The sequence below is a fragment of the Anabrus simplex genome, chromosome 2, assembly GCF_040414725.1.
Source record: "Anabrus simplex isolate iqAnaSimp1 chromosome 2, ASM4041472v1, whole genome shotgun sequence".
NCBI lineage: Eukaryota > Metazoa > Arthropoda > Insecta > Orthoptera > Tettigoniidae > Anabrus > Anabrus simplex.
In genome coordinates this window covers 423,755,753-423,769,118 of record NC_090266.1, presented here as the reverse complement: position 1 = coordinate 423,769,118, position 13,366 = coordinate 423,755,753, and the positions used below count along the sequence as shown (strand labels likewise).

General features: G+C 38.6%; 1 protein-coding gene across 1 annotated transcript in view; it reads right to left on the bottom strand.

Annotated features, from left to right (window-relative positions):
- Positions 1-9,765, bottom strand: part of Snx1 (sorting nexin 1) — a 339,596-nt gene extending 329,831 nt beyond the window's left edge. Inside the window, exon 1 of the mRNA XM_067140832.2 lies at positions 9,621-9,765. Coding sequence (XP_066996933.1) covers positions 9,621-9,716 — 96 coding nt within the window. The 5' untranslated portion in view covers positions 9,717-9,765. The remainder of the gene's footprint in view (positions 1-9,620) is intronic.
- Positions 9,766-13,366: the final 3,601 nt, after the last annotated feature.

Here is a 13,366-nt window from a genome sequence, read left to right as displayed (position 1 = left end):
TTTTCTGACCTTTTCCCTCCATACAATTGGGCTTTATGATTTTTGTACCTTTTATTTATTATCTTTTCTAACATTACAAATATTTATGCAATGCCACATGTAATTTGTAACATCATACAATGCTTGTACACTTAGACTAAATAAAATAGTTTCTTCATTGGGGAAAATGTGAATTTGATCACTAGACAGCTGTTTCACGACATATTGTTTTATTTTGTTTGTGATTGTTGATACTAGGCGTTCTGCAGGTTTTAAAAAAACATTCACGGTGGCCAAAGTAACACTACATCGAAGAAAAGTTAGTTTGAGTTATTTTTATGGCGGCCGAAGATTTTTTTCATTTTAATTTTTTTTTTCACATTCAATATCTTACATATACATACAGAGGTAGTAAAAGATACAGTGTGAATCCTACATAAGGTAAACTTGTGTGTGGGCTTAAGAACATGGGGCAACTCCGGCCACTCTTTCGATAACCATAATTCATTACTGAATAACAATTAAAATTATGTTCATATTTAAAAATGAAAACAAATATGGCAGAACTTATATTTTTCAGAAAATTAGAGGGAATATTTCACACTTAATTTTTAAAATATATGAGAAAGTGGTCGAAGTTACCCCGTTTTATGGTACATATGATTTGCAAAAATTTTTGTATTTGATAAGAAAGTCTATTGTTATTCATTCTTTCCAAATGGCTTATAAAATGAATTCGTCCCAGTCTCATTGTATCAGTAAGTTTACATATTTTTAAGTATATTTCTGAGTTGGGTTTGGGGTAATATATTCCATTTTTAATTCTTGGCCCTAAGATTTTTCTCATTGTTTTCCTTTCTTTAATACCAAAGTTAATTGTTTCTTTAAATTTTCAATAAAGTTAATTGAGGGTTTCTGAAGAATAAAGAGCTTCAGGTTTGATCACTATTAAGTAATGACAAATTTTACTGTTCCAAGAGAAGCATTTTTTGTTATAAATATTCTTTGTATGTCAAAAAGTAATTTCCATTTTCTGAATTCTTGAAGCTACTAATATATTTTCAATGCCATTTTCAGTGACCCATTCACATAAGTACTAAAATTCCTTTACTCTTGCAATTTGATTCATATCAATGGTAAGTTCAGGTGGAGCAGTTTTGATATTTGTCATAAATTTAGCTTTTTCACATGAGATATGTATACAAGACTCGAATTATCTAGATCAGTACAGTATTATAATTCTTGTCAATTTAATAATGCAATTCATAAATTATATTCCTTCAGTTTCTGTAGATTTTCAGAGAAATTGAGGTGCAAAAATTTTGTCCCAAAAAGGAGTTCAACATGCCAGCAATTCATCACTTGACTCATTTCTGCAATCTTAAATACTCAGTAACTACACCAGGATTCATCCTGCAACATTGAGCATAGCAGACGATCACTTAACTTAGCAAACTCTGCCCATATCTGACCATAAACACAGAATCAGGTATTCTGAACACATCACTTCTTATAACCAAGAGAATTCATAGAGTAGCAGCTACTTGTACCAAAGTATTGTGAAAAATTCATTACAGACTTATGCCCTTCAGCATTCAGTGAAAGCCTCAGCGAATTTACTAAACGCCTCCACAGTCTATTTGTAATCAGTATATCATTGTAAATAGGTTATTAGAGACTAGAAATCATGAGAAAACCTGCTGTGTCATACTTTTCTAGAAGCCTGGCCACGCAATGTATATAAAGAGGCAGTCTTGGGAGTTAGTTTTTGTGTTATTAGCGAGACTTCTACTGGAAGTCATTAGCGGAGTGTGTGAACCCATGCTGTGATTTTGTTGTGTCGGTAGTTGGTTGACATGTGAATGTCAGTCTTCTTCTTCTTCATAGCAGTGTTTTGTTAAAGATGGAAGTTTATTAGTGCAAAGATCATGTGTGTATAATGTGCATATAATTTGTAAATAAAACTTCACAACCGACAGCATTTCATGCATGCATCTTTGTGGTTACAAGATGCTGATGAAGATGACGACCTACCGCGTTGGTGGGAGCATGAAATCAGTCTGCGTACTCTTAGAAATTCAATCAATTAATCAATCAATCAATCACTACTGATCTGCACTTAAGGCAGTCGCCCAGGTGGCAGATTCCCTATCTGTTGTTTTCCTAGTCTTTTCTTAAATGATTGCAAAGAAATTGGAAAGTTATTGAACATCTCCCTTGATAAGTTATTCCAATCCCTAACTCCCCTTCCTATAAATGAATATTTGCCCCAAATTGTCCTCTTAAATTCCAACTTTATCTTCATATTGTGATCTTTCCTACTTTTAAAGACACCATCCAAAGTTATTTGTCTACTGATGTCCTTCCATGCCATCTCTCCACCGACAGCTCCAAACATACCACTTAGTCGAGCAGCTCATCTCCTTTCTCCCAAGTCTTCCCAGCCCAAACTTTGCAACATTTTTGTAACGCTACTCTTTTGACGGAAATCACCCAGAACAAATCGAGCTGCTTTCCTTTGGATTTTTTCCAGTTCCTGAATCAAGTGATCCTGGTAAGGGTCCCATACACTGAAACCATACTCTACTTGGGGTCTCACCAGACAAATATGCTCTCTCCTTTACATCCTTACTACAACCCCTAAATACTCGCATAACTATGTGCAGAGATCTGTACCCTTTATTAACAATCTCATTTATGTGATTAGGCCTACCCAAATGAAGATCTTTCCTTATATTAATACCTAGGTATTTACAATGATCCCCAAAGAGAACTTTCACCCCATCAACGCAGTAATTAAAACAGAACTTTTCCTATTTGTGAAACTCACAACCTGACTTTTATCCCTGTTTATCATACCATTGCCTACTGTCCATCTCACAACATTATCGAGGTCATTTTGCAGTTGCTCAGACATACATTGTGCATTCCAGCAACCAGTGCAAGGAGCAAAAGAAACTTTAGTAAAGCAAAATGCTTTTAATGAGTCATAGGATTCAGCTAGACCCAGACCAAGTCAATGACTTGTCATTAATTCATAATCATAACAATTAGTTTGCAGTTCACTCTCAATTTGGAGCTAGAGTTTGTACACTAGCCATCTATCTGGATGGAAAACCTTCAGGAAAGAGGTCTTATTAAATTAATTTTGAGGTTTCCATTTAACTAGGTGTTTTAATGGTGTATTCATTTACACACTTTATAAAAAATGTCTTTGGTATAGCCAATAGTGAAATATATGGCTTATGCGTTAACAATGTGTATTCAGTTTCTCCTTAAGTGCTGGAATTCAGCACCGAAGTGGGGTAACTTCGGCCACTGACATTCATATCCCCGGCCTACTTCATATCTATATTTGCCAAACCATTTCCCTAGGAGCCAAATATAATTTCCAATGCCCCTAAACTGAAAGTTTAAAAAAAAGTTTTCTGGAACGGTTCCCTTCAGAATTCTTGCTCTGTGTTAATACAACGTGAAAGCATGCTCTTAAACATGGCCAGAAGGAATGCATTGTAGATCGTACTTTTCTAGCCTCCGCCGACAGATCTTAATAGCCAGTAAAATTATGATACTTGCTGTTTAAAGTGGCCAACATCGAGGTCATCGGCCCCTAGTGGTACGAAATGAGACGAAATGGCATGACAAATTAAAAGTCCAAAATTCTCCACTGACCATAATTCAAAACGTGAGGGCGAAGAATGAATGGAGATGGATTTAAAACAATCAGTGGATGCGACCCGCAATGCCTTACATTCACAGATTCTGACAAAACAATATGGTTACTGACCAAGGGACTGCTGCTATAGCATAACATTGAATCGATGATGCTTGCAGTCCAAAGGGGGTCCAAAATCCAAATTATCAGGCCCTCATAACGGTACTTATCACTATGAATGTAGAACAATGGTATTTGTCATGCTGCGGTACTAATCAAAAGTAGCAGAGACTCGCGGTGTTCCACACATTATGGTACTGCTCACAGGTTATGAAATTTGACATACTACAGACCTATGGTTTTTCTCACACTGCGGTGCCATTTACAGGCAACACAACCCTTTGGTGTTCAGCACATAACAGTACTAACCACGGGGACCTTCCCCTATCCCGTGGTGTTCTTCATATAGTGGGTACTAATCACAGGCATGGCAGAAGCATGGTAGCTATCATCCCATGGTCCCGCTCATATGGTGGTACAAATTACTGGTACTGCAAAAGCCGACCGCACGGTGCTCCTGTTTGCTACTAATCACAAACCTATTTGGTACATAATATAGTGGTACTACGCGCAAGTAAAAGCGAACCATGATGTTCTCCGAGTGGTGGTACTAATCACAAGTAGTTTCATGGTTGCAAGACAATCATCCCTTGGTCGCCCCTTTTAGTCGCCTCTTACGACAGGCAGGGGATACCGTGGGTGTATTCTTCGTCTGCGTCCCCCACCCAGAGGGGGTTGTGTGTTTGGACCGCAAGATGCATTTTATTTCCCTCAAGTCCGCTGGCAAGCCGGTTAGGACACCCCTATCTGCCACCTGGGACATGCCACGTGGGAGTATCACCCCCTCCCCCTGCTACGCCTGCGTAGCAGGTTCGTGGCCAGTAAAATGAATCACTGACAAATGTTAATCTGCATCATTTCTTGTTCCGAATGAAAAACCAACAGAAAAAATGGACAATAATTTCCCGAAAGTGAAATGAAAGCAAGTCATACGAAATTGTGTGCTTTTAACTGTAATTTTGTAAGTAAGTTGTCAGGTTTCCGGAGAGCTGAACGTAAGTAATGCAGTGGGCTTTCAAATGTGATATGTAGAATGTTTTCTAAATATAGTAAAAGCGCAGTTTCCTGAAAGAACACGTGTATTTTGGATTTTTAAATCGGTTCTTTCTCAGGTCTGAGTTAACCCGACTGCTGTATGTTGAACAGTTTTTGTATAATGCAGTAACAGACAAAAATGCAACTGAATAGGTTTGTAATTCTTGCAGGCATAATATGACTACTATATGTATCATATGGCTTCAGCTACTGTGTGCAGGCAATTTAATTCGATGACACCTAGGCTGCCTGCATGTCAATTTTTATGTTCCATTTAAGTCTGTCACATGGCAGGGAAACAGGTATCTTTTGGGTAAACAGTGTGTAACCAGAGATCTTTCATATACTGACACTGTACGACATGGAGTGCTAACTGGACTTTTTCGCACCTTAAAAAAAAAATCGAACTACATCTGCAGGGTTTGAACTTGAGAGCTTGGGGATCTGGAGGCCATTTCTTCAATGATCCACAGAGAGAGAGGGAGAGGGGGGGGGGGGGGGGAGAAAAAGATTATTCAAAGATCACAGACAAAATGGCAATTTTATATCATTGCTTTACTATACAGTTTATAACATTATTTTAAAGTAAAAATGTTCAAGAAAGTGTAAAATTATCCAGGAGAGTAATAAGGTATTAAGTGTATGAATTATAGCACATACTGCTTGGTCTAGAAGATGGTAAAATTAGTCTATACTACTTAAACAGTAATAATAACACTGTAATGTTCCTCCCCCTCCTGTTGGTCTTAAGACTTCACAGCGTTCCAGGATATTTTCATGCAAAATGCTCTGATAATGAGCAGTAAAATTTACTAAATGAGTTTTCCATACTTAAATACTGAGAAATACCACCAAACTACACCAGGATTCAACTCCACAAACTTCAGCACAGAAGGAAAGCACCAAAACAACTAAGCTATTCTGCCAGTTTAATATTAAAATGAAGCTAACAATAAGTACGAACTATTGACATTTAAAGGTCAAGATATTAATCTTACGAAGCCTAAAATCATTACAGGTATATTGAGTAAAATTAGGACTCCATGCTAAGACACTTGTGTCACCATGTCACAAGCAAGTTTTCAAAAATGTCCAACAACAAAGTGCTAAATAATGAAGACACCACATTGAATATTATATCACAAAGGAGCAAAGCTAGAGATAGAAGACTGTCCTACACTTGAACGTTGTACTGTGTAAAGACAAAAAGCTCCAATTTTGAAGTAAATGAAATGGCGTATGGCTTTTAGTGCCGGGAGTGTCCGAGGACATGTTCGGCTCGCCAGGTGCAGGTCTGTTGATTTAACACCCGCAGGTGACCTGCGCTTCGTGATGAGGATGAAATGATGATTAAGACGACACAAACCCAGCCCTTGTGCCGGGGAAATTGACCAATGATAGTTAAAATTCCCGACCCTGCCGGGAATCGAACCCGGGACCCCTGTGACCAAAGGCCAGCACGCTAACCATTTAGACATGGAGCCATACAATTTTGAAGAGATTGTTGATATCCAAACTACAGGGACATGCCTTTTCATTTCAAATATTCCACATCAACTGACCAGGATTCAAACCTCAGCCATCTAAGCAAGAAGCCAGCGACTCTTACTGTAGACATTGTCAGCATGAACGCTTTTCATTATCCATGATAATCTATCCATCTCATAATGCCCCAGTATATCAAACATGTTGTCCCTTAGCACTTCACCTTATGCCTCTACATAAATAAAACTTAACCACCTATTCACCTAGTAACGTATTTTAACTTACCGGTACTGTTCACACACTTCAACTTATTCCTGAGAGCACCTCTGGGATCTTAAAAAATACTACTTTTCATCCAACTTCCTCTCCACATTCAATCACACCCTGTTTTTTAAAATGTCCCTGAAGACCTTGCCTGGTAAACAGATCAAAGAAATACCTTCATAGTTATTACAATCCTTCCTGTCCCTTGCTTATAAATAACTATAATGACTGCTTCTATCAAATCAGAAGATAACTAAAATTCCATCTTAATAATCTATTACACTATAAAGCCACTTTATTACTACTACAGTGTATTTCACCATTTCTGATTTAATTAAATCAATTCCAGCTGCTTAAGACAATGCAGTTTCTTAACACTTCCTTGAGAATGATTTCATCACTATTTTCATTTATCATGTTCTTTGTAAATCAAATAATTTTCAAGGAATAAGGTACAAAACTTGGTCACGCGTATTTTGAGCTGCATTTTATACAGTCTATTTTTACTTGGCCGTCCCTGCAATCTAGGGGCAGAAAGTCTGCCTCTTGTCCGGAGGCCCTGGGTTAGTTTCAGGCCACGTCGAGGATTTTTTACCTAGATTTGAAGGCTGGTTCGAGGTCCATTCAGCCTATGTGATTATAATGGAGCTATCAGACCATGAGACGGAACCCCAGTCTAAAAAGCCAAGAAGATATATCACACTGACAACGTGTCACATCATAATCTGCATGTCTTCGGCTGATGAGCGGTCACTTGGTAAGCCAAGGGTTTGTGACAGTCTTCACAACTGACAGCATTTTGTGCATGCGTCTTTGTGGTTACAACAGGCTGATGAAGATGACGACCTACTGCGCTGGTGGGGTTTGTTTTTACAATTTTTACTTCCCATTTTAAAAACTGTTCTATCAAGAACTCTTCTTCTTGTACTTCCTGGCCTCCTTCCCAATTTAGTGGGGTCAGCACTTGAATTGGATTAACCCCAGTTTTACAGCCGGATGTCCTTCATGATGGCAACCCTATGTGGAGGGATCTATTTACAATGTTTCTGTAGTGGTTGGTAGTTTGGTGTGTTGTATGTAGATGAAAAATATATCATGACGAACACGAACAACCGCCCCCCCAAGGAAGAAGAATCCCAAACAGTTAAAATTCTAGACCAGGTCATGGATTGAACCTGGAAACCTCTGAACTGAAGGCCACAACATTAACCATTGAGCCATAGACGTTGACTGTGTTACTACAATCTATCAGCTTCATTGTCCATATTGATAATTTAAGCACACAAGTATGTCATACATAGCATGATAAGCCTCAACAAGGATCCTGAAAACTAGCATGTATCAACAACAACAACAACAACAGACTAAGAATGAACACAGTACCTGTTAAACAAGCTACAGAACCTCAATCTACTGAACACAACATTCCCAACAAAATTGCGGCCCAACAATGCACCTTGATTATATCTATACAACAGTTGGACATAATGATGGCATACTGCACAGATATTTGAACGGGACTCCAACAAGTCAAAGCCCTATAATTGTACCATATGTATATATCATAACATTGGTATTATAGTAGAATTGTTTAATTAGTTTTTAGTAATGTTTTATTATGTGCAATCGCTTTTAAGCAGGTTCACCAACAGCTGATGACCTATTTACAGGTCGAAACCGGTACTGTTTTAATGTAAATAATTCTAAACATTTTGTAAAATAAAGTATTGATTAGGTGGAAAACTCATCCTTCATACTTATGTGATTAACTGTTTTGTCAAGAACCCTAAACAAGATTATCTAAGCTATTAAAATTCTGTATATGTGTACAAAGTTTCAGAAAACCATGCTAAAACCTTAATATCTGAATATAAACCACACTTTCTATTTTTCTCAGGAACTTTCTAGAGTTAACAGCATCTTCAATAAATTATTTCCATTTGAAAGATCACAATATATTGGCTAAATTCAAACCATGCCTATTTTGAAGATAAGCAATTTACAATGTCAGTCAGCTATCAAAATAAAATAACTTGAGTAAGTTCCTTAAAACTGTAATGACCTCAGGCGTGTAGGCCTAAAGACTGTTGATGTAATGATCGCAGCCATTGGAACACCAGTTTTGTGAGGAATCCAGAACATTGGGACACAATCTGCTGCCAAAATACCATATAGATTGGTCTAGATTCAAACTTTGGGGCTCTACACAGAACTATATAATTACTTCATATTTTTCTTCATGAATTCATAAGCTGCATATAGTATGAACACAGTTTCTTTTAAAACAAAATTTACCTATAGTTATTAAATCTGCACCACCAGACATTTCTTATGTAGCAGTACTAATCCATGTACAAGATCTTTTCTACTTTGAGGACTCCAAATTGGACATCAACCCTCTCCAACAATGTACGTGAGTAACCCAAAACAAGAACTATATCAAGATAGTTCAGAGAAGCACCAGGCCTTCATTGCAAGCAACTGGGCATTAGAAATATTAGTAATAACTGGGAGGGAAAGGGTATTCAAATTAGCATTAGGTATAGGGCTACTACAGGAAGCTGAAGATACTCTTAACACAGGTGTTCTTGAAGGCAATTTAATTTGATCTGTAATTCAATTTAAAGTGTCCAATATCCCACAGTAGTATGGACCAAATAGAACAAGTAATAGGGCATATAAAGAGGTGAGAGGAGTCGAGAACAACAGAGCTTGATCTACAAGTGATCTTCACAATGACGACAGCCAATAATCATCATCTCCTTCCAGTACTAACCATTGTCGGATCAGAACTGGGCCGAAATCTGACAGTACATAAAAGACACCCCATATAAATAAACGAAAATTACCACTACCTACACTTACGTAACCTTCGACAATATGAAAATTAATAGAAGAATGGTTAAGTTTCAATGTTACAATAGTAAAAAGTGAGTCGGCTTTCCAGGAGTAAAAAAAAAGTCTTTAACACGTTGACCGTTTGACAGTTCCATAAACCCCAGTGCCGTACATCGAACAGATATATCAAAACTGCTCTTTCAGGAAACTATTCACCACAACACCCCTAAATGAATTACATTACCTCGACGGCAGAACTAAACAAATCTTCATTGTCGTCCTCTCTTCGTTCTATATCCACGTTATCGAAGAGAGGGGGAGGTTCCCTTTCATCAGCCATAACCGAAAGTACTGTTACGCAGCGAAGCGCCAGATGTATGTACACTCACACTGTCACACTTCTCAGCTGGATGATAGTTACCATCACGGCACGCTTAGCATAGCGTAGTAGAAGGGACTTCCCAAATGAAGACCTACGATGTAAATCGAAATAAACTTGAGATGTTTTCCTACTGTAAAAAAAAAAAAAAAAAAAAAAAAACCCACAATCTAACATAGGCGTCATCGGTCCACTCAGGGTCTGCATGGGCATATGACAGTGGGCTATTAGTCACAAATTAACAAAACGTAGTCAAAGAAAGTGTCCAAACATCATGGCGCAACAGGACCGAAGGGTCATGGCCTACCGACGACCGGTGCACAGCCCGAAGACATACAGATTACGAGGGATCGTGTGGTCGCCACGAAGAATCCTCTCAGCCGTTATTCTTGGATTACAATAACTACAATAATTTGATGTGATTTACCTAAAGGTGCAACCATCGAGCACACTTGCTCGAACAAGATACGCGCCCAATATATATTTTTACATATATCGAAAATTTAGGCCCTCGGCACACTAGACGCAATTTGCGCGACGTAATTTCAATTCCGTCCAAATTGCGCCACATAGTAACTCATTCTGCGTTAATTCAGTTCGGTTCTCAGCTGCGGGGTGGTCTGCTACAAGTAAAGATGTACCCCCAAACAAATTGTGTACCGGTACATTTACGAAGCTCTTGAAGATGATAAAAGAAGAACGTATTGGATTCATCTCCTCCTTACGAAAACGTCAACCAGGGACGAGTTCCATGCGTTGTACGAATACCTGAATAAACATCCAGACAAGTTTTTTTGTGTACTACCGTATAACCAGGCCCCGATTTACAAATGGGCGGACTGTGCACTTGCCCAGGGCGCCAGTTTGTGAGGGGCGGCGGCCGGCGGATCGAGTAATTATGGCCTGCGTGAATTACGTCTTAAATTCATTACACTCAAATTACTTTTACATTCCACAAATTATTCCAATTATTTTATTAGACTATACAAAACACTTTAAAATATTCTAACTTTAAAACCTGAATTTAATCTATATATTTAAATGTTATGAAGAAAATGTGTCTTATTTCAAAAATTATTTACTTGCGTACAAACTATCAAGCTGAACCAACGGCTTTTTAAATAAAAATAAAAACAGCCTCATTCTTATATTGCTTGATAAGTTTAATTATGAGAATTAACTGCATTTGCATAATGTGCTGTTTTAAAACTCATAATCTTGAAAAGTCTAATATTTAATTTGTAAATAATTATTTTTTTAAAGGAACAGGAAAACGAGCAGAGGGGCAGGCGGCTAAATAATGTTTGCCCAGGGCGCTAACTACTTGAAATCGGGGCCTGCGTATAACACAAACTTCATTTCACGAGCTACCACAAATGCTGATATTTTTTGTGAAAATGAGTTAAGTAATGGATTTTTGTTGCTGAAACGTAAACATGTCATTCCATGCTGAAATGGCCTCTTTCTACCTATTAGTATAGTCAAAGGACGGCAATGATATTTGTATTCATTTCTAAGGGCCCTTTCTGCAGTCACTGCCTTCGTAGTGTACATGCCGTACCGTAGAAAGCGCGCCAAACCCATCAGCTGATCGATTAAGGCGGCTAAACGAATGTTATGCGTTGTATTTGTGAATGTAATACATAGTAATCAACAACGTTCTTTGGAAAATTGTGACTGTTGAAAGACAGACCTTTATTGTTAAGTATATTGCATGATTCTTCTCTAAATTTATCACATCAGGATTTACATAAACAGCTCTTACTGAAACACGTAATGAGAGCTCATAGTTTAGGTTGGGTAAGAATGTTATTCCCATGTGGTGAGTGATGTAAATCAAGAAACGTAATGTTTCTCGTGGTATTTGTTAATTAAATCTTTACCGTATAGCATATTTTTGTGGAAATATAATGTAAATGAATTGCCACAATGCCAATAATTTGTGCCTATCACGCCGAATATCCAAATATACATGTGACTATACACACATTACAATAATATTCTCATTTATTTCGAATGAGTATAGGAAAAAAAATATTGTAGACGAAAATCCTAACCAAAAATGTAATTATATGAAGAATACAGGAGTATGTTTCACTCATGTTTCCGAGCTGAGGGGGACTTCTACGTTATTATATTTTCTTATCGTTATGTACAGTGGATACATTATATGGCAGTGCGTATTATTGTTGACTATCTGATGTACCCGTGCTTCGCTACGGAATTCTATATTGTATACAGAATTCTAGGTTAGGAAGTATACACGTTGTGAGCAAGATGGTATTAAATTGCATAGCTCTTAATGTTACCCTAGATACGCGACGGGGAAGCCACCAAATGTCTTGTTAGGATTTCTACGAAATTTCCACAGCTTCCCGTATAATCCTGGACCTGTAGCGTCTTGTGTGAGTAAGAGCTCGAGCATCTTGGAACATGACATCATGACCCGACTATAGAGCGTGCTCAGCTATTGCTGGCTGGTTGAGACAAGTATTAAGTTCATGTTCCTTCGTACGTATACCAATGGACAGGCATGTTTGGCCAACGTATACCTTACCGGAAGTACAGGGAATTTCGTATACCCCAAATGTAAAAGTGGCGACAATTTGTCCAGGTTTTTACCCAGACTGTAAGTGTAGAAATAAGCCTAAGACTTGAATAATATCGATCATCTTCAACAGTGTGTGTAGAATATATTTGTTTTGTTTTTTCATTCTCCACCCTGAAGGGGTGGGGCGGGCCACCTAAAGGGTAACGCCCTCTCTCTGGCCAGGAGATTAGATGGATTGGGAAGAATTCAGAGAAGAGGGAGATGGTTAAAAGGCGATATGAATAAGTTAAGGAGATTAGAATAAAGGATGTGTAGGGTATCTAGTGCTTTATGGACAGATTTGCACATACATGTATTGTAGAGAAGCAAAGAAGGGAATTTTTAACCAAGGTTGCAAGGGAAAAGATGAAGTGAAAGAATGTGATAGAAGGAGGAGAAGTTAACAAGAGAAGTGAGTAGGAGGATGAGGAGGTAAGAGTTTAGCGATGGTGGCGAAAAGTAACGGGGTGGGTGTGGATAAGGTCGGATATGTGGACTAGGTGGTTGAGGAGGAAGTGCAGGTCGGGGACGGCGACGAGGTGTGGTATGTCGGGGCGAGGTTTGGGGAGGCGAGCGAGATGGTTCCACTCGATGGCGGCGGCCATAGAGGTTTATTCTGTTGTCGATGAGACGTTGAGCGTCTTCGGAAGTTGGAAGATGGAGTCTGACAAAGAAGGACGGACCGTCGACTTTGTGGATGTGAAACGCTCCTCGCACGGGCAGTCCTGCCTGGCGGAGTTCCTGGGCGATGACGTCAGCTGGTATACTTGATTCCACACAGCGAACGACGCAGCTATACAGGATATTACGGTCAGAAGGCGGTGGCGTCGATGGTGGACGAAACATGTTTCCAGGAGTATTAGGAGTAGTAGTTCCCTCCGCAGGTGGCTAATGAGATGTGCTCTGGGGACGCAGTAGATTAGGGATGGGAGGGATTGGGAGAGAAGACATCATAAGTGGGAAAAGATGGAACATCGTTGTAGCGGTAATCGGAGTTTTGGGGGAGGTGTGCGCAGAAGTG